The 25,053-nt window shown below is 43.5% G+C and overlaps 1 protein-coding gene across 7 annotated transcripts in view; it reads right to left on the bottom strand.

The window, feature by feature from the left end:
• SGSM3 (small G protein signaling modulator 3) overlaps positions 1 to 20,445 on the bottom strand; it is a 52,072-nt gene extending 31,627 nt beyond the window's left edge. Inside the window, exons 1-3 of one of the 7 annotated variants that reach the window (XM_073644346.1) lie at positions 14,368 to 14,613; positions 10,441 to 10,709; positions 2,309 to 2,502 (exon numbers count right to left, since the gene is read on the bottom strand). In XM_073644346.1, coding sequence (XP_073500447.1) covers positions 2,309 to 2,330 — 22 coding nt within the window. In that variant the 5' untranslated portion in view covers positions 2,331 to 2,502; positions 10,441 to 10,709; positions 14,368 to 14,613. Of the gene's footprint in view, positions 1 to 2,308; positions 2,503 to 10,440; positions 10,710 to 13,288; positions 13,311 to 14,367; positions 14,614 to 15,018; positions 15,161 to 20,188; positions 20,333 to 20,354 lie in introns of those variants that run through there. The other 6 variants (XM_073644345.1, XM_073644347.1, XM_073644348.1 and 3 more) reach the window with 6 other exon arrangements.
• Between the last annotated feature and the right edge of the window lie 4,608 nt (positions 20,446 to 25,053).

The raw sequence follows: 25,053 nt of genomic DNA, 5'->3' as shown, positions 1-25,053 counted from the left end.
TCTCCCTTTCTCTTTAGGCCAGTTGATGTGTTCTTTGGCAAATTGTATCCGCTTCAGTACATGTCTTTTTTTTTTTCTTCTCTTTGGGACTTTTCGGAGACTTCTTGCTAAGGAGATTAGCTTCACACAGGCGTCTTCTGTCACAGTACTCACAGGTAACTTGAGACTGTCTTTGATCATCCTGGAGCTGATCGTTAGCTGAGCCTTTACCATTCTGGCCATTTTTCGATCCATTCGAATGGTAGCCTTCCATTTTCTTCCACGTCCCTCTGGTTTTGCTTTCCATTTTAAAGCATTGGAGATCATTTTAGCTGAACATCCTATCATTGTCTGCACTTCTTTATAAGTTTTACCCTCTCCAATCAACTTTTTAATCAAAGTACTCTGTTCTTCTGAACAATGTCTCGAACGACCCATATTTTTCAGGCTTTCAAGGAGAAATGCATGTACAACATGTGCTGGCTTCACCCTTAAATAAGGGCCACCTGATTCACACCTGTTTCTTCACAGAATGATTGACCTTACTAATTGAACTCCACACTGCAAATAATTTTGAACACACCCCCGTACAATTAATTATTCAAATACACAGACTCAAAAACATGCAGATCATGAATGCTGAGTCTGTTGGTTTTCTTAGAATCTACTGCACCAACTGGTAAATTGTTTGACATGTGGTAATATAATTTATACCAAAAACAGTTATTAATCTGGTTAGTCATATTGGACTGCTATTATTTTGAACACTACTGTACCTGCAAGAGTTGCCAACTCTATATTAAATAAGCCCTGTCGTGAAACGTTTTGTGCCCTAAACTTGTGTAAAGGTGTATGTAATGAAGAGCAATTGCATTAATGTTCTCACCGAATACCACCCTCTCCAGCTTCCAGCGCTGCTCCGCTCCTCTTCTCATTCATGTGACTTCTATTCCGACTCTCCGGATGACACTGGGGTCTACTTGAGAGTTGAAAGTAAATCTCTGAATCCTCGTTCTGAGGCTTCATAGACTTGTAAGAGCGACTTCTGGCTCACACATAGACCCCAGTGTGAACCGGAGAGTCGGAATTGCAGCTACTTGACCAAGAAGAGGAGCAGATCGGCACTGGAATCCGGGGAGGACGGCAATCAATGAGTATATTAATGCAGCTACACTACATTTACACAGTTTTAGCCAATAAAAAGTTTCAAAGGAGGGCTTCTTCAATAGCTATGGATTTATAATGGGATGTCACCAGGTCCTGTAGGTATAATGTGTAAGTGTCCAAGAAAAAAACGTTTTGACAGTGAGGGTGATCAACGAGTGGAACAGGCTGCGATGAGAGGTGGTAAGTTCTCCTTCAATGGAAGTCTTCATACAGAGGCTGGACAGAGATCTGTCTGAGATAGTTTAGTGAATCCTGCATTGAACACGGGGATGGACATGATGACCCCGGATGTCCCTTCCAACTCTAAAATTCTATGATTCTAATACTTTTGTCCATATAGTGTACCTCATGACATTTCTACATTTCCTGCAGGTATCCACTACCAATCTGCTCAGAATTTGTATTCCTGTTCTTGCTTGGGTTTTTCCCACTACAGTGATCTTGTATTTGTCTTAAATGCAACAATGACTTCAGTGTTCAGCCAACCACCGGGATGTCACACAGGTCAAATATTCCTTATCTATAAAATCACACTACCCAACAATGGGATAGTGTCCAGCAGATCTTGACCCCTAAGATAAGAAATGAATAGTGTTCTAGATGAAGAACACCTTTTCTAGATAGTTTCTTAGCTCCTTGAGCTTACACCAGGTCGGTTCGAGGTTTTCTATTAAAAAGATATTGATGACCAATTCTTAGCAAAGATCAACAATATCAGATCACTGAGGCCCGTCACCTGTCCCTACCACCGATCCACTGTTACAAGCCTTAGTAGCACCCGAGTGTAAGCAGTGGATGAAGAAGAACATCCCAGCTCCATACACTATTTAGTAGCCGCTCCAGGGTATCGTGGCAGAGCTATTATTCAAGCAACAGGACCTGATCTGCAGTACCCGGGAACCACCTGTGATGACCCGCTCCGTACATTGCTTATATCCGGCTGCTGCCAGTGCTTGTTACAGTGGATCAGAGGGGATTGCAAGTGATGAGCCCCAATGATCTGAAATCGGTGATCTATCCTAAGGGTGGGTCATCAATATCCTTGTAATGGAAAACCCCTTTAACAACTGTGTACATGTGTAGGGTGTAGACAACAATATCTCTGCATGCAAAAAAAAAAAAAAAATCTAACAATCAGCATTGAATATAATAGAGACTGTACCTGATCCTCCTTTACCTGACATGGTGCCAGAGTAAATTCTGTGGGCACAGAGTGTATTGTTGCCTCAGGTGCTGTATAAAGACGCCGTCCTCAGAAAACGGTGGGGAACATAGGAGAGGATCTGGAGGTGATCACAAGGTGTGGATGTGGCATCGGTAGTTCATGGAAGGAGGGATTCTGGCAGCAGATATTCTCTGTAGGAAACCACACAATGGCGTTGTAAAGAAGGATTTTTACGTTCCTTGTTCCTGCCAAGCCTGAGGGTTGTGGTTCTATTTTCCATTCCATGCGCCCTCAGGGCTAGCCTAGTGCACACAACCATGGCGATGATTCAGTCTGAGTCACTGCACAGCAGGTCTGTGCAAACGGGCACATGAATAATACATGCACGGTCCCGAAAACTACACGGCATCTGTCACAAGATAACCTAACAACCCATAAAGGGTTAAACTAACGAGGCTTAAGAAGCGACACTACACACTGCAGTAAACTCATACATGGCTTCCAGCTGAAACGGACACAGGTCATGTGTCAGCAGCTCTGAGCCAATCAGCAATTGGCTGACAAACAGCAGCTCATGAAGCCCCTCCCATGTCCTTTTCAGCTAGATGCCAGGCTCAGTATACATCCTTCTAAACTCTAGTTATGAAAGCTGTATATTTTGGGGTAATAGCACTCACTAATTTAACCCTTTATATGCAACTACGACCTGGTCGACATCACATTTTTTTGTTTGCGTTCTGTGTGTACGCCAGGAAACCTCTCGACAAATGTGCTCCATTGTCACACAGAAGCATCTATCACAGTAATACGTCATAAGCTTTTTAATAGCTTTTCATGACGTATTCGGTAAACAGATGCCATTATAGTCTAGAGGGGACGGATACCTAACAATGAGATCTGTAAACCAGGGGCTATAATGGCATGAGTTTAATGACTAAGCCAAGAGAAGCTATGGACAAGCTTGTGACATACAGTACAGACCAAAAGTTTGGACACACCTTCTCATTTTAAGATTTTTCTGTATTTTCATGACTATGAAAATTGTACATTCACACTGAAGGCATCAAAACTATGAATTAACACATGTGGAATTATTTACTTAACAAGAAAGTGTGAAACAACTGAAAATATGTATTATATTCTAGGTTCTTCAAAATAGCCACCTTTTGCTTTGATGACTGCTTTGCACAGTCTTGGCATTCTCTTGATGAGCTTCAAGAGGTAGTCACCGGAAATGGTTTTCACTTCACAGGTGTGCCCTGTCATGTTTAATAAGTGGGATTTCTTGCCTTATAAATGGGGTTGGGACCATCAGTTGTGCTGTGCAGAAGTCTGGTGGATACACAGCTGATAGTCCTACTGAATAGACTGTTAGAATTTGTATTATGGCAAGAAAAAAGCAGCTAAGTAAAGAAAAACGAGTGGCCATCATTACTTTAAGAAATGAAGGTCAGTCAGTGTGAAAAATTGGGAAAACTTTGAAAGTGTCCCCAAGTGCAGTTGCAAAAACCATCAAGCGCTACAAAGAAACTGGCTCACATGAGGACCGCCCCAGGAAAGGAAGACCAAGAGTCACCTCTGCTTCTGAGGATAAGTTTATCCGAGTCACCAGCCTCAGAAATCGCAGGTTAACAGCAGCTCAGATTAGAGACCAGGTCAATGCCACACAGAGTTCCAACAGCAGACACATCTCTTCAACAACTGTTAAGAGGAGACTTTGTGCAGCAGGCCTTCATGGTAATATAGCTGCTAGGAAACCATTGCTAAGGACAGGCAACAAGCAGAAGAGACTTGTTTGGGCTAAAGAACACAAGGAATGGATATTAGACCAGTTGAAATCTGTGCTTTGGTCTGATGAGTCCAAATTTGAGATCTTTGGTTTCAACCACCGTGTCTTTGTGCGATGCAGAAAAGGTGAACGGATGGACTCTACATGCCTGGTTCCCAAAGTGAAGCATGGAGGAGGAGGTGTGATGGTGTGGGGGTGCTTTGCCGGTGACACTGTTGTGGATTTATTCAAAATTGAAGGCATACTGAACCAGCATGGCTACCACAGCATCTTGCAGCGGCATGCTATTCCATCCGGTTTGCGTTTAGTTGGACCATCATTTATTTTTCATCAGGACAATGACCCCAAACACACCTCCAGGCTGTGTAAGGGCTATTTGACCAAGAAGGAGGGTGATGGGGTGCTACGCCAGATGACCTGGCCTCCACAGTCACCAGACCTGAACCCAATCGAGATGGTTTGGGGTGAGCTGGACCGCAGAGTGAAGGCAAAAGGGCCAACAAGTGCTAAGCATCTCTGGGAACTCCATCAAGTTTGTTGGAAGACCATTTCCAGTGACTACCTCTTGAAACTCTTCAAGAGAATGCCAAGAGTGTGCAAAGCAGTCATCAAAGCAAAAGGTGGCTACTTTGAAGAACCTAGAATATAAGACATATTTTCAGTTGTTTCTCACTTTTTTGTTAAGTATATAATTCCACATGTGTTAATTCATAGTTTTGATGCCTTCAGTGTGAATGTACAATTTTCATAGTCATGAAAATACAGAAAAATCTTAAAATGAGGAGGTGTGTCCAAATTTTTGGTCTGTACTGTATATAGTAAATTGATGCCATTAAGGTCTGTCGGTGACGAATGCCATTTTTAGCCATCCATTACAGCGTTTCTTTAACAGATAAATTGAATGGAGACCAAAAAAAATGATGTGCAACAGGGCCAGATAGAGAAGGTCGTTTAACCAGTCTATAAAGATGGGAGCCTGACACATATTCTAATCTATAACCAGTGAGAACAGGGGTGTTCCTAAAAATGTTTCCCCAGCAGATGAACCCCTAGTGATCAGTAAGGTATGGGATGGCAGGAAATAGAGGAGCACACTCAGCTTTCCCATGCAGTCACATAGACATTTAATGGAGCGGAGATCGAGCAGGACACCTCTGCTCCATTCATGGTGGGGCTCTGCAGAACCCTGTTCACGGGTTCAAGAGTCCCATTCTCAGGATTGATGGGAGTCTCAGTGGTCGGGCCTACGATGATCAGGAAGTTTTCCCCTGTATTTTAGGGGATATCTTACAATTTTGCAAATTATTCTTCAACAGCACTAGAAATAAGATAAAATAGTGTGAGGGTGCAAGTTAAAGATGCAAATAGCCGCTTCAGAGAGGAAAAGTACTCTAGCTCCACCTATTAGATGTAGCAATCCTAAAAGTCAATATCGACCCTTTGACGAGTCTTGCCACATAACTCAAGATAAGAAGCCAAACCAAAAACTCCATCGGCAGACACGTGTTTCAGGGCGTTTGCCCCTTCTCAATGCAAAGCAAAAGATCTAATTCTTCTTACACAGGCTTGGCACTCTCCACAAGAACAACATTCCCCCTTAGACCTTAAATTAAAGAGAAATTTTCATCCATATGGAGGTCTGTTTGTCTTTCATACATCCAGTTTTTAGATACACAGTTAAAAGAACCTTTGTTTAATCTCTGCAATAGGTTTGTTCAAAACAGATGCGTCCGTATGGCATCTGCTATTTTCCACAAACTCACTGAAATCTATGGGCGAGTCTCATTCAAAAGGCACACTTGTATATGTCTGGCCGCCTGCGCAGTGAGGCTGTGTGATTACCAGCTTCACTGCGCATGCGCTATGATGCGCTATGTTCCCCGTGCGTGCGCAGAGAAGCTGGTAATCACACAGCCTCACAGGCGGCTGGACATATACAAGTGCGCCTGCAGCCCACAATATCAGCGCTTGCCAGGAGCAGGATTCAAATACATGGGTGGCCCCAGCAGTGAGTGAATGCTGCGTCCGCCCATGACTGAATATGACAAGAACGCCCCTATGACTGAAAACGCAGGTAGGATCTAAGTATATTAAACATTATGAAATCATTACAGCTGCACGAATTTTCATGAAAACAGCTTGTTAGTGATGCATATTGAATCACTAACAAAGCTATGGGGGCAGTCTAGAGGGCAGATAGGACGTGACAGGTTCCCTTTAAACACTCCTGACGTACTATTAAGTCATGGAGCGAGTCAGGGAATTTAGAGCAGGTTCAGAAGCAGAGTCCGCGCCACAGAGTGCAGATGGCGGCTATATTATATAGCTAACATCTGCCTCTAACAGCAGCAATCAGCATTTCCATCCATGGCTGTGTTAACATCTGAAATGCCACTGTCAATCACCGACAGTGGCACTTAAGTGCCGCGATCCAGTCCCGATGTCAGTTCGAAAGCCAATCGGCTTCTCTGCAATGCTTTCGCAGGGAGCCATTTGGTTCCTAGCTCATCCGGGAGCCATCTGAATGCCCCCGATGCCATTCGTGGCTGGACATCATAGAAGACTCTGATTTTCACTACATACAGCAATACTATGGCATTGCTGCACACAGTACAGGCGCTCACAAGTTCAAGTTCTCTAAGAGGAATAACAAATTAAGAAAAAAAAACAGAAAAATAAACTTTTCAAAAAGTATGTGTATATATAAATAAATATATATATATATATATATATATATATATATATATATATATATATATATATAAAAAAAAAATGACAAATGGTATTGCCGATTCAAGAAAAGTCAGAACTAAAATTAAGCAATCAATCTAAATCGGAAAAGATATAAGAGGGAAAAAAAAAAAAACAATTGTGGTTTTTCGGTCGTAACAAAAATGTAAAAAGAAGGGATTAAACCAGGGGTCCTCAAACTACGGCCCGCGGACTATGGGCGGAGGACTTTTATCCGGCCCGCCGGGCTATGGGCGGAGGAGAGGAGAGCGGTGTCAGCGCCCGCCCTTCTCTGCCGCTTGCTCAGGGCCCCGGCAGGCGGATACTTACCTCTCCCCACGCCTCTGCAGATCCGCTGTCTTCCTGCTCTGCGCTTCCTGTGACGTCTTTACACCGCGCCCTCCCGAGTGCCGTCACAGGCAGCGCAGAGCGGGACGCCGCCGCGACGCTGGAGTCCAGACCAGAGTAGAGCAGCGGCAGCAAGTGAGAAGTGAGGTGAGTATTGGATTATTTTTTTTTTTTTTTTTTTAATGTATGGAGGCATAGGTCATTATATGGGGGGTGACATGCTGCATGTGGCATCATATGGGGGGTGACATGCTGCATGTGGCATCATATGGGGGGGGTTACATGCTGCATGTGGCATCATATGGGGGGGGTTACATGCTGCATGTGGCATCATATGGGGGGGGGTTACATGCTGCATGTGGCATCATATGGGGGGGGTTACATGCTGCATGGGGCATTATATGGGGGGGGTGACATGCTGCATGGGGCATTATATGGGGGGGTGACATGCTGCATGGGGCATTATATGGGGGGGTGACATGCTGCATGGGGCATTATATGGGGGGGTGACATGCTGCATGGGGCATTATATGGGGGGGGTGACATGCTGCATGGGGCATTATATGGGGGGGTGACATGCTGCATGGGGCATTATATGGGGGGGGTGACATGCTGCATGGGGCATTATATGGGGGGGGTGACATGCTGCATGGGGCATTATATGGGGGGGTGACATGCTGCATGGGGCATTATATGGGGGGGGTGACATGCTGCATGGGGCATTATATGGGGGGTGACATGCTGCATGGGGCATTATATGGGGGGGTGACATGCTGCATGGGGCATTATATGGGGGGGTGACATGCTGCATGGGGCATTATATGGGGGGGTGACATGCTGCATGGGGCATTATATGGGGGGGTGACATGCTGCATGGGGCATTATATGGGGGGTGACATGCTGCATGGGGCATTATATGGGGGGTGACATGCTGCATGCGGCATTATATGGGGGGGTGACATGCTGCATGCGGCATTATATGGGGGGGTGACATGCTGCATGCGGCATTATATGGGGGGGTGACATGCTGCATGGGGCAATATATGGGGGGGTGACATGCTGCATGGGGCAATATATGGGGGGGTGACATGCTGCATGGGGCATTATATGGGGGGGTGACATGCTGCATGGGGCATTATATGGGGGGGTGACATGCTGCATGTGGCATTATATGGGGGGGTGACATGCACCATGTGGCATTATATGGGGGGGTGACATGCACCATGTGGCATTATATGGGGGGGTGACATGCACCATGTGGCATTATATGGGGGGGTGACATGCACCATGTGGCATTATATGGGGGGGGTGACATGCACCATGTGGCATTATAAGGGGGAAACAGCCTGCCTATTGGGAACATTTACCTGCCCATTGAGGACCTATGCTGCCTATTGGGGATATTTACCTGTCTATTGGGGATATTTACCTGCCTATTGGGGATATTTACCTGCCTATTGGGGACCTATGCTGCCTGTTGGGGACATTTACCTGCCTATTGGGGACCTATGCTGCCTATTGGGTACATTTACCTGCCTATTGGGGATCTATGCTGCCTATTGGGGATATTTACCTGCCTATTGAGGACCTATGCTGCCTATTGGGTACAGTTACCTACCTATTGAAATACCGGTTGATTTAACTTTACTTGTTCTTCATTTTAAATATTGTATTTGTTCCTGTATTGTTTTTTTTACTACAAAATAAGATATGTGCAGTGTGCATAGGAATTTGTTCATAGTTTTTTTTAAAAAACTATATTCTGGCCCTCCAATGGTCTGAGGGACCATGAACTGGCCCCCTGTTTAAAAAGTTTGAGGACCCCTGGATTAAACAATAGGACGTACCCCAAAATTGCATAAATAAAAACATCAGCTAGCCACTCAAAAAACAACCTGTGACACAGCACTATTAAAAAAGTTATGGGTTTAGGAAAATGTAGACAGACCAATTTTTTTTATATTTTTTTTTTTTACAAAGTTCAGAATTTTTCGAAGCCAAATAGTTAAAAAAAACAACCACTGTTTGGTATCTCCATAATCGGACTGATCTGGAGAATCACGTTTCAAGGTCATTTTACTGTACAATAAACACAGTAGAAATAACCCCCAAAAAACAATAGCAAAATTGTGGGATTTTTTTCTTCATCAATTTACCGCACTTGGAATTTTTTTGCCATTTTCCCTTATTCTATATGGCAAAATAACTGGGCTCACACAAAACTACATCGTCTCCCACAAAAACAAATCCTTGTACGTCTGTCGGTGCAAAAGTAAAAAAAAAGTTCTCTGCTTAAAGAGGGAGAGGAAAAAATGAAAATGGAAAAAACGGTTGAGGAAGGAAGGGGTTAAAGTGAGTCATATTTAAAAAAAGGCTAATTTTAATATTAAAGGGAATCTGTCAGCAGGGTATCACACCCCAAACTATTCATATGTACATGTAGCGCTTTCAAAGATACGCCCTGCAATACCTTTACATGGCCAGTCAGTTCTCCCCGGGATACTGAGAAATCAGTGCTGGAATTGATATGCAAATATGGCTGAAGAGCTATGGTAGATCTGAAGCATCTGTCATTAGGACCCCATTCCCCTCCCAGTGCTGCCTCCTCCTCCTGCTTGACTGACGGCCTCTATGTCCTGTGACTTCAGTCAAGAAGCAGTTAGTCAAGCAGGAGGAGGCAGCTTTGGGTGGGGAATAGAGCTGGAATGACAAAGGCTTCAGATCTACCATAGCTCTTCAGCCTCATTTGCATATCAATTCAAATGTTGATTTCTTAGTAATAGAGGATTGTACTGGCCATGTAAAGATATGTCTGGGCTTGGCTTTGAATGCACATATAAATAGTTTTGGGGTGTGAAATCCTTCTGACAGATTCCCCTTAAGCAATGAAATCTTAAAAAAAAAAAAAAGATTATACAAGCATTCTGACATGCATATGCTCAGTAAATACACCAGTCTCATAAATCTATTTAAAAAAATAAATAAATCTGGTGACAGATCGGCTTTAACCCCATTAATGACTGGCCTTTTTATATCTTTGCCTCTGCACATTTCAATTTGTAGTTGGAAAACTACAACTCCTATCTTGCCCTTATTCCCCTGGATTATCAAGGCAATGTGGGATTTGTAGTTCTGCATAAAGCTAGTTTGGGAAACACAGATGTAGACAATAGAGGGTGCATACACAACTTTAGATCCTGCAAATCCACAACTAAACCCACAAGAAAAGTATCAGATGAGATTGTCAGAGGTGTAAAACTACCTGCACTTGTGAATCCCCAGGAGAGATGAAGATATTATCAGTCCATGGTGCCGACTCCATTCACTACTATTAAAATACTCCACATTCCAGTTCTGACTTGTTCCTGTATATCTTTCTTCTGCATATTAACCTGGCACCACCGAATTCCATAAGTGACCTCATATTAGCACACTATATCAGTATCACCATTGTATAGATATACACACATGGTAGATAAGACGTAGGTGCAGGTTTGCCTTTAATATTAGATATTTCCACTGTACTAACACCTTAAAGGGAATTAAAAAAATGGATAATTGTTTAAAATAAATAAAAAACTGTTATATAGCATTTTCATACAAAAAAAATGTATCACAATCTTTACATAAAAAAAAAAGCAATCTTCACATTGGCCACTGGGGTTATTCTAAACCCGTACTGCCTGTCCTTTTAAGAAGAGTTTTCAGCAAGCTGTTATCAGATTACAATGACAGGTAACACCTCTATACACAGCTGATAAAGGATCCACCAATCACAACAGGCGATGTCACAGCAAACCCTCCTTTGCACACGCTCATTAGGTGCTTTAGCACAAAAGATAAGGGATAAGGTTCGTTGTTTATCCATGGTGACTATGTACATGTGTAGTTTCCTGAAAAAACAAGAAGTTAATATCTAAAAACTCCCCAGTAGCCAGTGTGAAAATTGCAAGATTTCCATTTTTTTTTTTTTTTTTTTTTTTTTTTTTTTTTTACACATTGTAATATGGGTAAAAAAAAATACAGTTAATACAAAAACCTGATTTAAACAATAGGTCATTTTTTGATGATAGCTTGAGGTTAAGGTTCAAGCATAAAACGTTAAAGGGAACCTGACATCGGATTCATGCTGCCTAAACAGCAACCAGTATGGATCAGAGTCTGGCTACAGAGTATCAAAGTAAACTACTGCTACAACCCCGATCCCTTGGACAGGAGGGCACCTGTCATTCTAAGGGAGCAGTCAAGAGAGAAGCCGCCAGGAAAAGGCCTTGGACTAGTCGCTGAAAAAACGGCCGGGGACTATGTATCTCAGATGACTAGTTTTTGATAAAACACACTCGGCTGCAGTAACGCAGTCACTGATCATGCAGCCTGGTCCTGGGCTAGTCACTGAAAAGCTGGCCAGGGACTATGTGTCTCGGAAGAGTAGTTTCTGATAAAACATACCCAGCTGCAGTAACGCATGCTGTCCGATCCTGGGCTAGTCACGGAAAAGCCGGACGGGGACTATGTGTCTCGGATGAGTAGTTTCTGATAAAACATACCCAGCTGCAGTAACGCATGCTGTCCGATCCTGGGCTAGTCACGGAAAAGCCGGACGGGGACTATGTGTCTCGGATGAGTAGTTTCTGATAAAACATACCCGGCTGCAGTAATGCAGTCACTGATTATGCTGCCTGGTCCTGGGCTAGTCACTGAAAAGTCGGCCGGGGACTACGTGTCTTGGATGAGTAGTTTCTGATAAAACATACCCGGCTGCAGCAGTCACTGATTATGCAGCCTGGTCCTGGGCTAGTCACTGAAAAGCCGGCCAGGGACTACGTGTCTCGGATGAGTAGTTTCTGATAAAACATACCCGGCTGCAGTAATGCAGTCACTGATCATGCTGCCTGTGGATCGGACAGCATGACTCAGAGGCCAGGTTCCCTTTAAGCACTATTCTGCTATAAATGACAAAAAGGCATCTGGGAAGGGGTCAGACTGGTTTTTCTTGCCGGCCTGCCATCTCCTTGGAAACCTATCAGAAAATGTACAGGGAGGGAGGTGTGGGAGATATAAAGCAGAGGATAATCATTCCTCATTTATCTGCCGTTGCCTGCAAATCCCCAGGCCCGTCTCACTGGCGGCCACGTACTGAGCTCGCCGATAAGAAGACACGCAGGGCACAGAGCGCTGGCATTTACTGACGTAGCTATCTGCATGGAGATCAGCCAGAGCCTTCCATTGTGGGCACAGCTACATATAGGGTTTCTTATTTATTTTCCAGGTATTACAACAAAACCGATCAGTGTAACGTAAAGTCACATATATTGGAGAGGGGGTGGATATATTACACCTTCAGAACCAGTTAGACCACTCCAGGGGCCAGCTCCAGTGTTGCATAGTTTTTTTCTTTTTTTTTAACTAGTTCGGCAATAAAATCCCCTGCAGATATAAATAAGAGACCAATAGGTCCTGTTTTGGAAAACCCCTGTCCCACGGCTGTAGTTTACTTACAAAACAAAAATTGAGCCTTACTTACCCTCCCCGGGTCCAGAGCTTAATCTCCACCGTTGCTTCTGGTGACTGTTGTTGTCTGCAGTGTTGACCTCACATCGACAGCACTGCAGCCAATCACTGAGCTCAGTGGCTCTGGCCAAGTCAACAGCACAAGCTGCTGATCTCAGTTTTATTAAATTGCTGCTGGGGCAAAAGAGTTTTTCCAAAACTGGAATACCCCTTTATTAAAGGGAACCTTTTAAAGAGCTCCTCAAAATGTCCTTGTAGTAATCTCGAGATTGGTTGACCTTGCTGTTTCTATGTTGTGCATAGCTTGGAATTAGAAGATTTTGGCAGGTACGTAACAAATAGTGGACATTGTGTTCCCACTGTTAGCTCTTCTGTAGCTTTGCTACAACTTTATCGTGATGTGGCTGGGACAAATGATCCGGGTCATGTATCCCATCCATAGTAGAGCAATGCAGTAGTCACCACAGCAAGGCCATGGATAAGACCCCCATCCACCTAAAGCCGTAACATTACATACTATATTTGCAGCAATTGATACAATGGGTTGGTGTCCCTTTAAACAGGACCAGTCACTTGCCATAAATATGTAATTTTTTTACCTGGTGTAAATGCCGCTGTTCTCCTGAATACGGCAATGTTTCTCTTTTTGTTCAAGCTCCTCTCCGTTCCTGATAAGGCCCCCTGCTTCCCTGTATATAAATCTAGCATTTTTAGCTAAGTGGGCGTGGTCTTCACGAACAACCCCCACAGAGAAGAGTTGAGGACTAGATTTACATACAAGGAAGAAATGATATTTAAGAAATGGAGATGTGCCAGATTCAGGAGAACAACGGCATTTATTACACCAGCTTAAAAAAAAATATATAATAATAATAATAATAATAATATAGATTTATGCCAAGTCCTAGGTTCCCTTTAAATGTTGCTGAAGTAAAAAATTTCAGATTAGATCTTCTAAACACTGAAAAAGAAACTGTGAAAAGAGCATAAAATTAACTTATATGGCTTGTTTATTGTGACCATGTAAACTATATGCACTTGAGAAATCAACCTCAATTTTGTACGATATGCATATTTACCATGGAATCCACCTCTCCGTACTAAAGTGGGTAAAATCTGCAATAATTGACACGCTGCAGACTGAAAAATGTGCACTGTTTTTCAAGTTCGGCAATAGGTAAATGAGATTTTTAGAATCTTATCTACTTAGATGAGTCTGTGCATTTACCCATACTGCATATTATTGCAGAGGAACCCACACCTATCTCCACCCTTATAAAACATTCACCATCTCCGGGATTGGTACATAATTCCTGTAAGCAGAGGGAGTCACCGCACCTGTAAAGCTGGAGTGACACGTTGTAGACAACCAGCGAGACGCCAATGACTGGTAATCTGCCCCAGCAGGGGCACAAGGCTGGCCGTTCTCGGGCCGTCTGTGTGCAGTCACTGACGTGTCACTAGTAACCCGTATACAGGACAGGTGCGGTTTTGGACGACTGCTGCGGGATTCCATTTACAGCACCCTGTGCACGTCACAAGCTGCAAGTTCTCATCAAATATCCATATAGAAAATGAGTATTAATAATCAGAAAGTGAAAAAAGGATTACAGCGGAAACTCCTAAAGACACGAAGAGGAGTAACAGGTGCATGGGAAGGAACAGCTGGAGGTTGTACCTGCTTGTATGGGAAGAAGCAGCACTTAGCTTCAAGGCTCCTTATTGTTTCAGATCCCCACTCTTCTCCTTCGGAGGGGGCTTCACTTCCACCATAGATGCTTCTTGTTTCCCTCCCCTTCCTTCTCGGTTGTTCATGCATTAACACAGGAAAGAATTCCCCGAGCTGCACATCCTGCTTCTGCGCTCCTAATATTTGCTCTCCTTGATCTCCACCCTCCCCCTCGCTGTGCACAAACCTTCTGGTAGAAGGAGGTTATTATCGATGCTGCGTGCTATCCCCGTCGTGGTATTACCATATTCCCTGCAATTACTGCACTGAATAATCCAGGATCACAAACCTCCTTTGAATTAAAAGTGTCTGGAACATTTGAGGGGGTTCACTTATTTATTTTTTTTAATTAAGGACTAAAATAAGTAATCATGTCACAAATATCACTGTATAAACTTGTGATTAAGTGCCACTATCATCAGACTAGAAAGAGGGAACGCAGAATCGGAGTGACACTTCCTTCCAGTCAAGAGGACTCGCGAGACCTGCGGGGGCATCTTATAGATGTCCCTGTTATAATCACCACCGTCTCATTAAGTTCAGTCCCTCAAGACTCATGTCAAGGCCTGATGCAAAGAGGGGATTGCTCAAGATACATACCTTCTCTATGGCTGCATCCCAAAAACAGCCTAGAATATGGTCAGTCAGTATGTAAAGGGACAATGCCCCCCGGCCCCCGACAGCAGTGGCCTCTGGTGCCTACTTCTGCCATTGTGACAATAGTATTTGTATAACATCGTTTCTGTAAAGTAAATAAATGAGAACATCGTCAACAGATTTTCAAAACGTAGCAATTAAGTGATTGTAAACGTTGGCTTCATCACAGATTAACCCTTCAATCCATGGGTCCGGCTCCCGGAGTGCCCCCTCTATGACAGCTATATGCAGGGCACATCCACAAGGGATGGAAATTCTGCCGCATGACCACGATTTTGCCCCATGCATTGCACAGGGTGACATTTGCAGCGTATGTTCACAATCTACGGATTTAAAATCCGCACATAAGATTGATTACACAGTATAAATATGCTGTGGGCTTTCTATTAAACATCTGCTGGTGTGAACATACTCTTACAAGGGGTTGTCTTGAAAAGAGATGGACATACTGCCAACATTCCCCCTTGAAGACTATACGTATTGGGTGACGTGAAATGTGACACGCGTTAATGGTGTTAGTATTGTGTTCTGTCCGACAGTAGGGAGAATTAGAATTAATGATTGGGACTAGCCCAGAGAGGGAGGGGCTAATATGAAGAGACAGACCGTTTCCTGTCAGTACGTCAGATAGGGCCTAGTGTGCATCTGAAGTAGACCTAAGGTCTAGAGAGTAGCAGTGCCGCATGACGTGGGTGTGTTGTAGTGAGGGGAGACCAAGACAGAGGTTAGTGTGAACCGAAGTGAGAAGAAAAGGAAAACCGATAGGAGGACCGAGAAGTCAATCGGAGACGAGTCCTGGGAGAGGACGCCTAGCAGTATGGCCCAGAGTTTATAACTCAGAGGTAACGGGCCAAGACGGGACAGAATAAGTGAGACAAAGATAGTGCCCCAGGCAGGAGTTCCAAGGCGTCAGTAGAGGAGAAGCTAAGGATCAGCCATACTGGGTTCCCTTGATGGAAAAGAAGAAGCAGAACTACAGGTTGAGAATTGGACTCTTGCTAACTGGACTGTAGTGTTGAGCTGGATAGTGGCAAAGGAAGGTGAAACAGTGGAGATAGAGAACAAGCGAGTAACAGAGAAAGAATAGAGACTGTGTGTGAAGATGCTCCGTGTGTTGAAGGACACGTTCATAAAGCTGCGTACACGCTACCTAATGTACATAAAGTTATTGTTAAGTAAAAAGTTTATTTTCGAGTGGTAGTCTCCCTCATTGAAGTCCTCAACATCTGGTCCTGGCCAACCAAACTCATCAGTTACATGTGGCCTGCAATGGCATAGCGCCCCCATAGCACAAGTCCACACCCAGCCAGGACCCTCACCTTCATATAACATGCTGGGGTGTAAGACAGAAGTACCTGGCCCACGACTACCGCCCCACGCCACGTTACATTCTCTTTCAGAACATTTTTCTTATAAGCTCCGAAAGTAGTAAAAAAATGCAAACGGTTCCGTACTTACCCTCCTCAGGTCCAACGCTGAGTCTCCGATGTCTGTTATTGTCAACAGCGCTGGCGTCACATTGACAGCGCTGCAGCCAATCAGTGAGCTCAGCGGCTCTGCCGATGTAGAGGACATGAGCCACTGAGCTCAGTTATTAGCTGCAGCGTTGTTGATGTGATGTCAGTGCTGCAAACAATAAGAGACCAGGGCAGCGGTCGAGACTCAGCACAGGACCCGGGGAGGGGAAATAAAACATAGTTGTCTTTTTTTTTTGGGGGGGGGGGGGTTACTACTAATGGAGCTTATAGGAAGAACTTTTCAAAAAGGAGACAACCCCTTTAACATTGCCTTGTTCCCAGAATCTTGGCATGCCTGAGTGCCATATCTTTATAGACAGATAGAAACAAGAGCTTCACAATCCCGTCATCACTCCAAGTGGATGATAACATGGAGACAACCATTTTTATGAATCAGATGTATAAAATATAACCTGCCACACACTGTACGAGCACAGAAAACACCAGGGCTGCCCGGAGTCACCACTGGTGCGTGCGGGGCTACAGTCCATCGCGGGGTCAGAGCTACTCAATAGGATCGTACATTTCCAATAAGGGCACAACAGCAGGACAGGTGCTGGCAAATACTTTGCAATTTTTCATTATCTCTAATGTAAACATACAGAGGAAATTAAATTGTGACTGGTTTGTACAACACCTGCCAGACAGTACCAGCTATCAGCCCAGAGCAGCGTCTCCAGTCAGACCTGTTGGAAACAGGAGAAGTACAGTACACGTGATTATAGCCAACACTGTCCGTAAATAGCACAGAGCCGCTCAGAAATGCTACAGATAAAAAGGCCTAAGCATGCCAGGATCCAGGCTGCTAATCAGAGCTGTGGAGTCGGTAAGCCAAATCTCCGACTCTGACCCCACAGCAATGCCTCACTACTCAGCATGTACATAAAGTGCAGCACAGATTCATCTCAATTACAACCCGAGATCCTTAGATCAGGAACAGAACAGACAAATTTATGGGACATTTCACAACTTTCCCAAATTCTTATGAAACCATTTACAGCACATCCTGCATTGTACTACTGTACCCAATGTGTGCACCAGACCGCGGACCGATCAGCGGCAGAGTGTGCACCAGACCGCGGACCGATCAGCGGCAGAGTGTGCACCAGACCGCGGACCGATCAGCGGCAGAGTGTGCACCAGACCGCGGACCGATCAGCGGCAGAGTGTGCACTAGAATAAGGACTGACCAACAGCAGCATTTACATTGGACAGTCAACTGATCAGTGGCAGTGTCTACACTAGACACTTGACCAATCAGCCCAGAGTTTGCATTAGGCTTTGAACAGATCAGTGGCAGTGTTTAGATTGGACCTTTAACCGATCAGTGGCAGTGTCTATACTGGACAGTGGATTGAAAAATAAATGACAGAAAGCAAAATGTTCTGACAATCTGTGGTGGGCTGACCTGTCTCCAGCTGTGCCTCGGCTGTCACAGCACAGGACATGTCATCATCAGTCAGGGCTCACCTGTAGGCTGAGCGGCAGACAAGTACCCAGATTTCTGGCCTACATTACCGGATCAGGCTTTTTCTTTTTGGTGCTTTCCCTTTTGACTCCTTTTCACAGTATTCCTCTCAGGGCTGTGGAGTTGGTAAACCAAACCACTGACGCCGACTCCTCAATTTCCCTGAATCCTGACTCCACGACAGACTCCATAGCCCGGCCTCACTACTCAGCATGTACATAAAGTGCAGCACAGATTCATCTCAACTAAAAGCCCAGATCCTTAGATCAGGAACAGAACAGACATTTAGGACATTTCACAACTTTCCCAAATTCTTATGAAAACATTTATAGCACATCCTGAATCCAATATATTATATATTTCATGAGTCGGAGTCGGTCCATTTTATACCGACTCCACAGCCCTGATTCCTCTACTACCATGATAACTTACATTTCTTAATAATTTGCCATTAGAGAACAACAAAGAATAGAGAACAGAAAACAATGAGAGATCAGTGCGCTCCTGACGGATGATGTGCAGGAGATGTGAATGATATGGAGCAGATGGCCGCTCAGCCACCATAATACACAGCAATGTGACCAGGGACAATGTGATTAAGCTGTGAGTCACAGGCGCACGTCAGAGCCAGCGCTGCTCCATCACCGGGGTCCCCATTAACCAGTCCACTGCCAGAGCCTCCGATTTATCAATCACCTCTATAGAATCCAGAATATTCCGTCCTTCCTGCAAACTTCTGCTGAATACTAAGTAGTAATATACATATATAATGATTTCCTCTATCTTACTGACAGCAATGCCATAAATAACAGCAGGCGTCAATGATGATGGCTATAACTATGATGCCTCTATAAATCAGTAGACAGATTATTTATATTATAATTATCATTATTAGGACATAGCTCTACTAATATTACTAAAATGTTACGTCTACTATTATTAGGACATATTATCTCTATCGATATGTCTATTATTATTTCTAATATTAATAGGAAGTATACTATCTCTATTATTATTAGGGCATTTATATTGTTATTTTATTAGGAAATGCCATTTTTACATTAGTATTATTTCTATTATGATTTATTACCAGTATTATTTCTATTATTATAATATGCTTATTTCATATTATGGCTGTCTATTATTTTTAGGCTATATTTCTATTATTATATACATATATTATAATATTATCTCTATTACTGGGATATATTATTTATATTGTTATGATTAGGACATGTTATTTCTCTATATTAGCATCAGGATTATTTCTATGAGGACATATTATCAGTAATATTAGAATATACTATTTATTTTTACTATAATCAGGACATATTATGTCTATTATGTTCAGGACATTTTTCTATTACTTTATTAGGATTTTTTTTCTATTATTATTAGGACATATATTATTATCTCTATTATTATGATACATTATATTATACATACTATTATTCAGACATAGAATAATATTATTCTATGTTATTTCTATATTAGTATTACTTCTATAATTAGGATATAGTACATTATACATACTATTTATTATTAGGACGTTATTTTTATATTAGAATTAAGTCTATTATTATTATTCCGACATATTTTAGCACTATTATTAGGATAGAATATATCACCATATCATTAATCTCTATTATTATTATTATTATTATTATTATTATTATTAGGATATTTGTATATCAGAATCAAGATTATTTCTATTATTATTATCATAATACGCATACTATCTGTATTATTAGGATATAATTGTTTTTATATTATCTCTATTAATAGAATGTCATTTCTATATCAGTATTGAGATTATTTCTATTACTAATCACACTATACCTATTATTAGGATTTTGTATTATTATTTTATAGATATCTCTATTATTGGGATATATTATCTACTGTATATTATTGGGATATATTATTATTATTAGCATCATCTCTATTATTTGGACATATTACTGCTATTATTCCCCTATTATTAGGCTATGAGGGCATCCTCCAGCCCCTGACACCTCTCCCTACATCCTCCAGCCCCTGACAACCTGTCACCAGATAGTAACTCTCTGCACACACCCCGTGTACTACCACCCTCATCATCGTCGTCAGCTGTCACATTAGCACTCACAATGTCAGTTATGTCTTTGCACACAGGACTGCCATGTCTGGATGCTGCCGGACCACCCATCCTCCTGCTGTAGACGCTGCGCCATCCACAGCCCGGTATTGCAGCCGCAGTCGCCCCTCGTACACACGCAGACGGTAGTCCTCCCGGTGCGGCCGCCGCTTCTTACCTGTCCCTCTGAGGTCTCGGCTCCTCTCAGCCTCGGAGCTCAGTTCTCTACAGCTGCGTCACCAGTGCGCATGTGCAGTACCCGCTCCAGCTCGAGCGAGCGGCTGCTGCCTGCACTGCGCCTGCGCCCCCCGCCAGTCAATCCATTCATAGAGACAAACACAGATTAGATAAAGGTGAGACCCAAACACACAGCGATCAGATCAAGATTACACAAGTACATAGAATAGTCTCTCTACACACACATACTGCAGCTAAACAGGTAGCGTTTATTCACACTTAGCGATGGGGCCGCGGTTTAACACTTTTTTATGTGGCTTTCTGAGCAGATTCTGCTAAAAAATCCTTAAGAAAAAAATAATACTCGTCCTATTCATTTCAATGGGAAAACACACCTAAAGTGGAGAAAGAAGCAACATGTCAAATCTTGGGGTGTTTCTAAATTAGATCACTAAATCAATTGAAGAAGAAAATTGATCGGTCCGAGATCGGACTGCAGTACACGGACCGGCCACTAGTCTCCCAACCTGAGCGCAACAGCTACATATATTTCTGTGAGGCTGTCACGCTCGGCACTGGCGGACACGGACACAAAAGGGCGCCTGTGCAAGAACAAAAAATGGGCCCTTCTCAGCCCAAGAGCTCCTAAAAATGCAAAATTGCACCTGCTTTGGAGGTAGAAATGGGCCCCCTTACCTCTTGGGCCCCTGTGCGACCGCACAGGTTGCACCAATGATATGTCCGTCCCTGACGCTTGGGCTGGGAGAGCCGCGTCATTGTGGTACTATTTGCACAGACGTCTGAATACGCCCTTAGATTGTGAACCTCATTGGGAATAGCGATGTCTGTAAAGTGCTGTGAAATATAACAGCGCTATATAAGCCCTCATACACATTAGACCAATGTCCAGGGACGTCTCTAGGGGAAGCAGGCAGGGAGCATTTGCCCTGGGCGCAGCGATCAGGGGGGCGCTGTTGGGCTATCTGATGTGGTGGCCAAGGTGTCTCCCAGGGGCGTTTTGCTGCCACCAGAAGTGGGATTTGCTGTTCTTCGAGCTGGTTGTCAAACTGACAGCCAGCCGATTGTACTCACGTCTGTCAGGTGTGAGTGCAATTGAAACCCTGACAGACAGTACTTCCAGGTCAGGTCAACGTCAGCAGTATGATCAGGTGAGCTGATCACGCTGCTGGCGTCACTCCAGTGTCACAGAGGAGGTGGATGGGGGTAACTTAGGTAAGAGCTCCAATGGAGGCGAAGAAACAAAAGTGTTATTGGGGGGCATCTTGTGAGGGGACAGTAGGGGGGAGAATGTGAGGGGACCGTATGGTGGTAGAAATGTGTGAAGAGACAGTATGGGGAGAAATGTGTAAAGAGACAGTATGGGAGGAGTAAAATGTAAGAGGACAGTATAGGAGGAGTAAAATGTAAGAGGACAGTATAGGAGGAGTAAAATGTAAGAGGACAGTATAGGAGGTGAGGGGGTACAGTATACAGACTGAATAGTGTTGGGGGCAGTATAGGAATGGGGCAGCATGGGAGGACAGTGTCAGAGTACACTATGGATGGGGCAATATGCAGAGGGGAAGAGTGTGAGGAGGGGGCACAGTATAGAGCAATGTTCCCCAACTACAGTCCTCAAGAGCCACCAACAGATCATATTTTCAGGATTTCCGTAGTTATGCCCAAGTGATGGAATACTAAGGAAATCCTGAAAACATGATCTGTTGGTGGCTCTTGAGGACTGGAGTTGGGGAACACTGGTATAGAGACTGGGCAGTATAGGGGGGGACACAGTGTGATGGGGCCAATATGGAAAGGAGAGGACAGTGTGGAGGCCATGTAATATGGATAGAATGGGGGTCATATTTTGTGCAGGGAAGGGCAATTAACCAGGAAGGTATATTTATTCAGGGACATTATAATCACGCTATTATATTTAAAGAAGTTGTACGCTACTAGGATAATCCCTTCTCATCCCCCACGCTTAGCCCCGATAAAATTAAAAGCTCATACTCCCCTCCCGTGCTGGCGCCGTTACCGCGGTGTGGACACTCACTCTCCCCAGGGCTCCCGTGCTGTTGTTGTGACACGTGACCTCGGCGCCCAATCAGCGCTGGCGTCACTGGCCCCGCCTCCTGTTGAATTGAGCAGTTCCTTTGAGCTCATGATTCTCATTTGGTCTGACATGCACTGTTAGCTGTGAGGTCTTATATAGACAGGTGTGTGCCTTTCCAAATCAAGTCCTATCAGTTTAATTAAACACAGCTGGATTCCAATGAAGGAGTAGAACCATCTCAAGGAGGATCACAAGGAAATGGACAGTACGTGACTTAAATATGAGTGTCTGAGCAAAGGGTCTGAATACTTATGACCATGTGATATTTCAGTGTTTTTTTTTAATAAGTTTGCAAAAATTTCTACATTTCAGTTTTTTTTCAGTCAAGATGGGGTGCAGAGTGTACTTTAATGAGAAAAAAATGAACTTTTTAGAATTTACCAAATGGCTGCAATGAAACAAAGAGTGAAAAATATAAAGGGGTCTAAATACTTTCCGTACCCACTGTAGTTGTATACCATTGTATATGGGGCTGACCTAAAACTACAATTGATTGCAGTAATAAGTTTGGTGATATATTCATGTACTGATGGTGATTCTGGTGATGTATTCCTTTAGTGATGATGGTTCTGGTGATGTATTCCTTTACTGATGATGGTTCTGGTGATGTATTCCTTTACCTATAATGCTTCTAGTGATGGCTGGGGGCTCTGGTAATTTATTAATGTACTCATGATGGTTCTGGTGATGTATTCATTTACTGTTGGTGGTTATGGTGATGTATTTCTGTAAAGTTGGTGGTTCTGGTGCTGCATTTTTGTACTGTTGGTGGTTCTGGTGCCGTATTCCTGTACTGTTACTGGTTCTGATCCTGTACACATGTAACCCATAACTGTCAGTTATACATGGCAATGTTACTAAAGTATTGTGCTGTCTGACAAGTAAAGGTTTACTACATCTATATTTATGTTAGGAGCAATAATTATAACATTAAGTCCTTTAGCATGCCAAATCCTCAGAGTGTGTAATATACTCACTGCCAGGATTCACCTCTGCTTGTCGGTTCCAGCTTGTTGGTTCCACATGACCACTCATAAGCGATTTTCATACTTAACGATCATGTGACAACAAGCTTCTCTTCCTGCTTCTCTCAATGAAACAGGCGCTGTAGTTCTTCACTCAACACTTAGAGAATTAGGAAGAGCAGCTATTTGGCACATGATTGTAAGTATGAAAAATCCTTATGAGCGGTCACTTGATGACTACTCAAACATCTTAAGCTGTGTATAGAAGGGGGCCCAAAGTATGAAAGATTGTTTAAAATAAAAATAATTGGGAAAAAAAGCCAGGAGTATAGTCACCTTTCTAGACTTCCGCTGCTCCCATGGCAAGGCTTCCACGGTCCCTTCCTTATGACATGGCAACTTTCTGAGGCCAATCAGAAGTTTCAGCGGAAACGTGTAGAAGCATCATTGTTGGAGCAAAAAGTAAAAGAAGTAAAGTAAAGGGACTGACCACGTACATTATTTTTTTAACATTAGCTGTTGGTCTCTGCTGCGGAAAGTCTGCACCAAAATCACCTTTGATGTGGAGTTTATGGTGGATTTCCCTCAATTAGATTTTCCACTGAATTATTCACAGCAATTCTGCCTTGTGTGAATTTAGTTGACATGTCCACACAGTTATTGCTGCAAAAAAACTCAAAGGGGGCGATTCATTAAATTGTTTCAGCCGAAAACTTGTAAAGCATTTTGAAAAGTCTCCAAATTTTTGCACAACGCAAGTTTGTGCAAAAATTTTGCAACCTTTTGGGGTTTTCACGCCAGTTTTGGCCAACTGCTCTAAAATGGACAGAGCTGGGACGGTACAGCGGCAGAACAGGGTGTGGTGACGCCATCTTATCTAATTAATAATGAACGGTGGTATTCTTTACACCACAAATCTTACTTCAGTCCCTCACTGGAGTAAGACCTGTGGAAAGGCGCATGCCACTTTTAAGATGCTCCTGACTCATTAAGAGGCGTTCACCTCTTAATCCATCAGGTGCCTCTGACTACAACCTGCCCCCTCATCAACACTGGTGTGAACAACGCCAGTCATGATGAATCAGGGCCAAAAACTGCATTAAAACACCACTTCACCGTTGTTGTTTTTTCACCCTGGAGTCGTGCTACTAATCTAAGGTCCTTGCCCCCAGTATTCAATTTTAATGGCGCTGCTTCAGTCCCGAAGCACCATCTTGTGATCACAACTTCTGACTGACCAGAAATCAGAGGTATCGTTACGGTCACAAGCTCTCAGTGTAAGTCTACGAGGGCCAGAAGGAAGCTCCCAGAGTTACACTGAAAAGTGATCTCTGGCTCGCCCAGCAAATGCTGGAGCAATCCGGCAGGTCACAAGCCGTTGGAGACTGACCGGAGTGACGTGGTTAGAAGGTGAAGACGGCGCGGAGTGCAAGTATAAGTTTAAGTGCAGGGACCTTAAATTAGGAGCATCACTCCAGTGCTGCAATAAAAAAAACCTCTGGAGTGGTTCTTTAAGTATGTAAAAATCTGTACCGACTTTCAGAATTAGGCATTTTTATAGCATTGTATTCTGCACATTGGCTGCCATGTGTAGTGTATGTCACGGGTGTGTCAGAGGT

The sequence above is a fragment of the Phyllobates terribilis genome, unplaced genomic scaffold (assembly GCF_046119375.1).
Source record: "Phyllobates terribilis strain yellow unplaced genomic scaffold, ASM4611937v1 Scaffold_8__6_contigs__length_399053987, whole genome shotgun sequence".
NCBI lineage: Eukaryota > Metazoa > Chordata > Amphibia > Anura > Dendrobatidae > Phyllobates > Phyllobates terribilis.
This window is presented reverse-complemented; position numbering and strand designations above follow the sequence as displayed.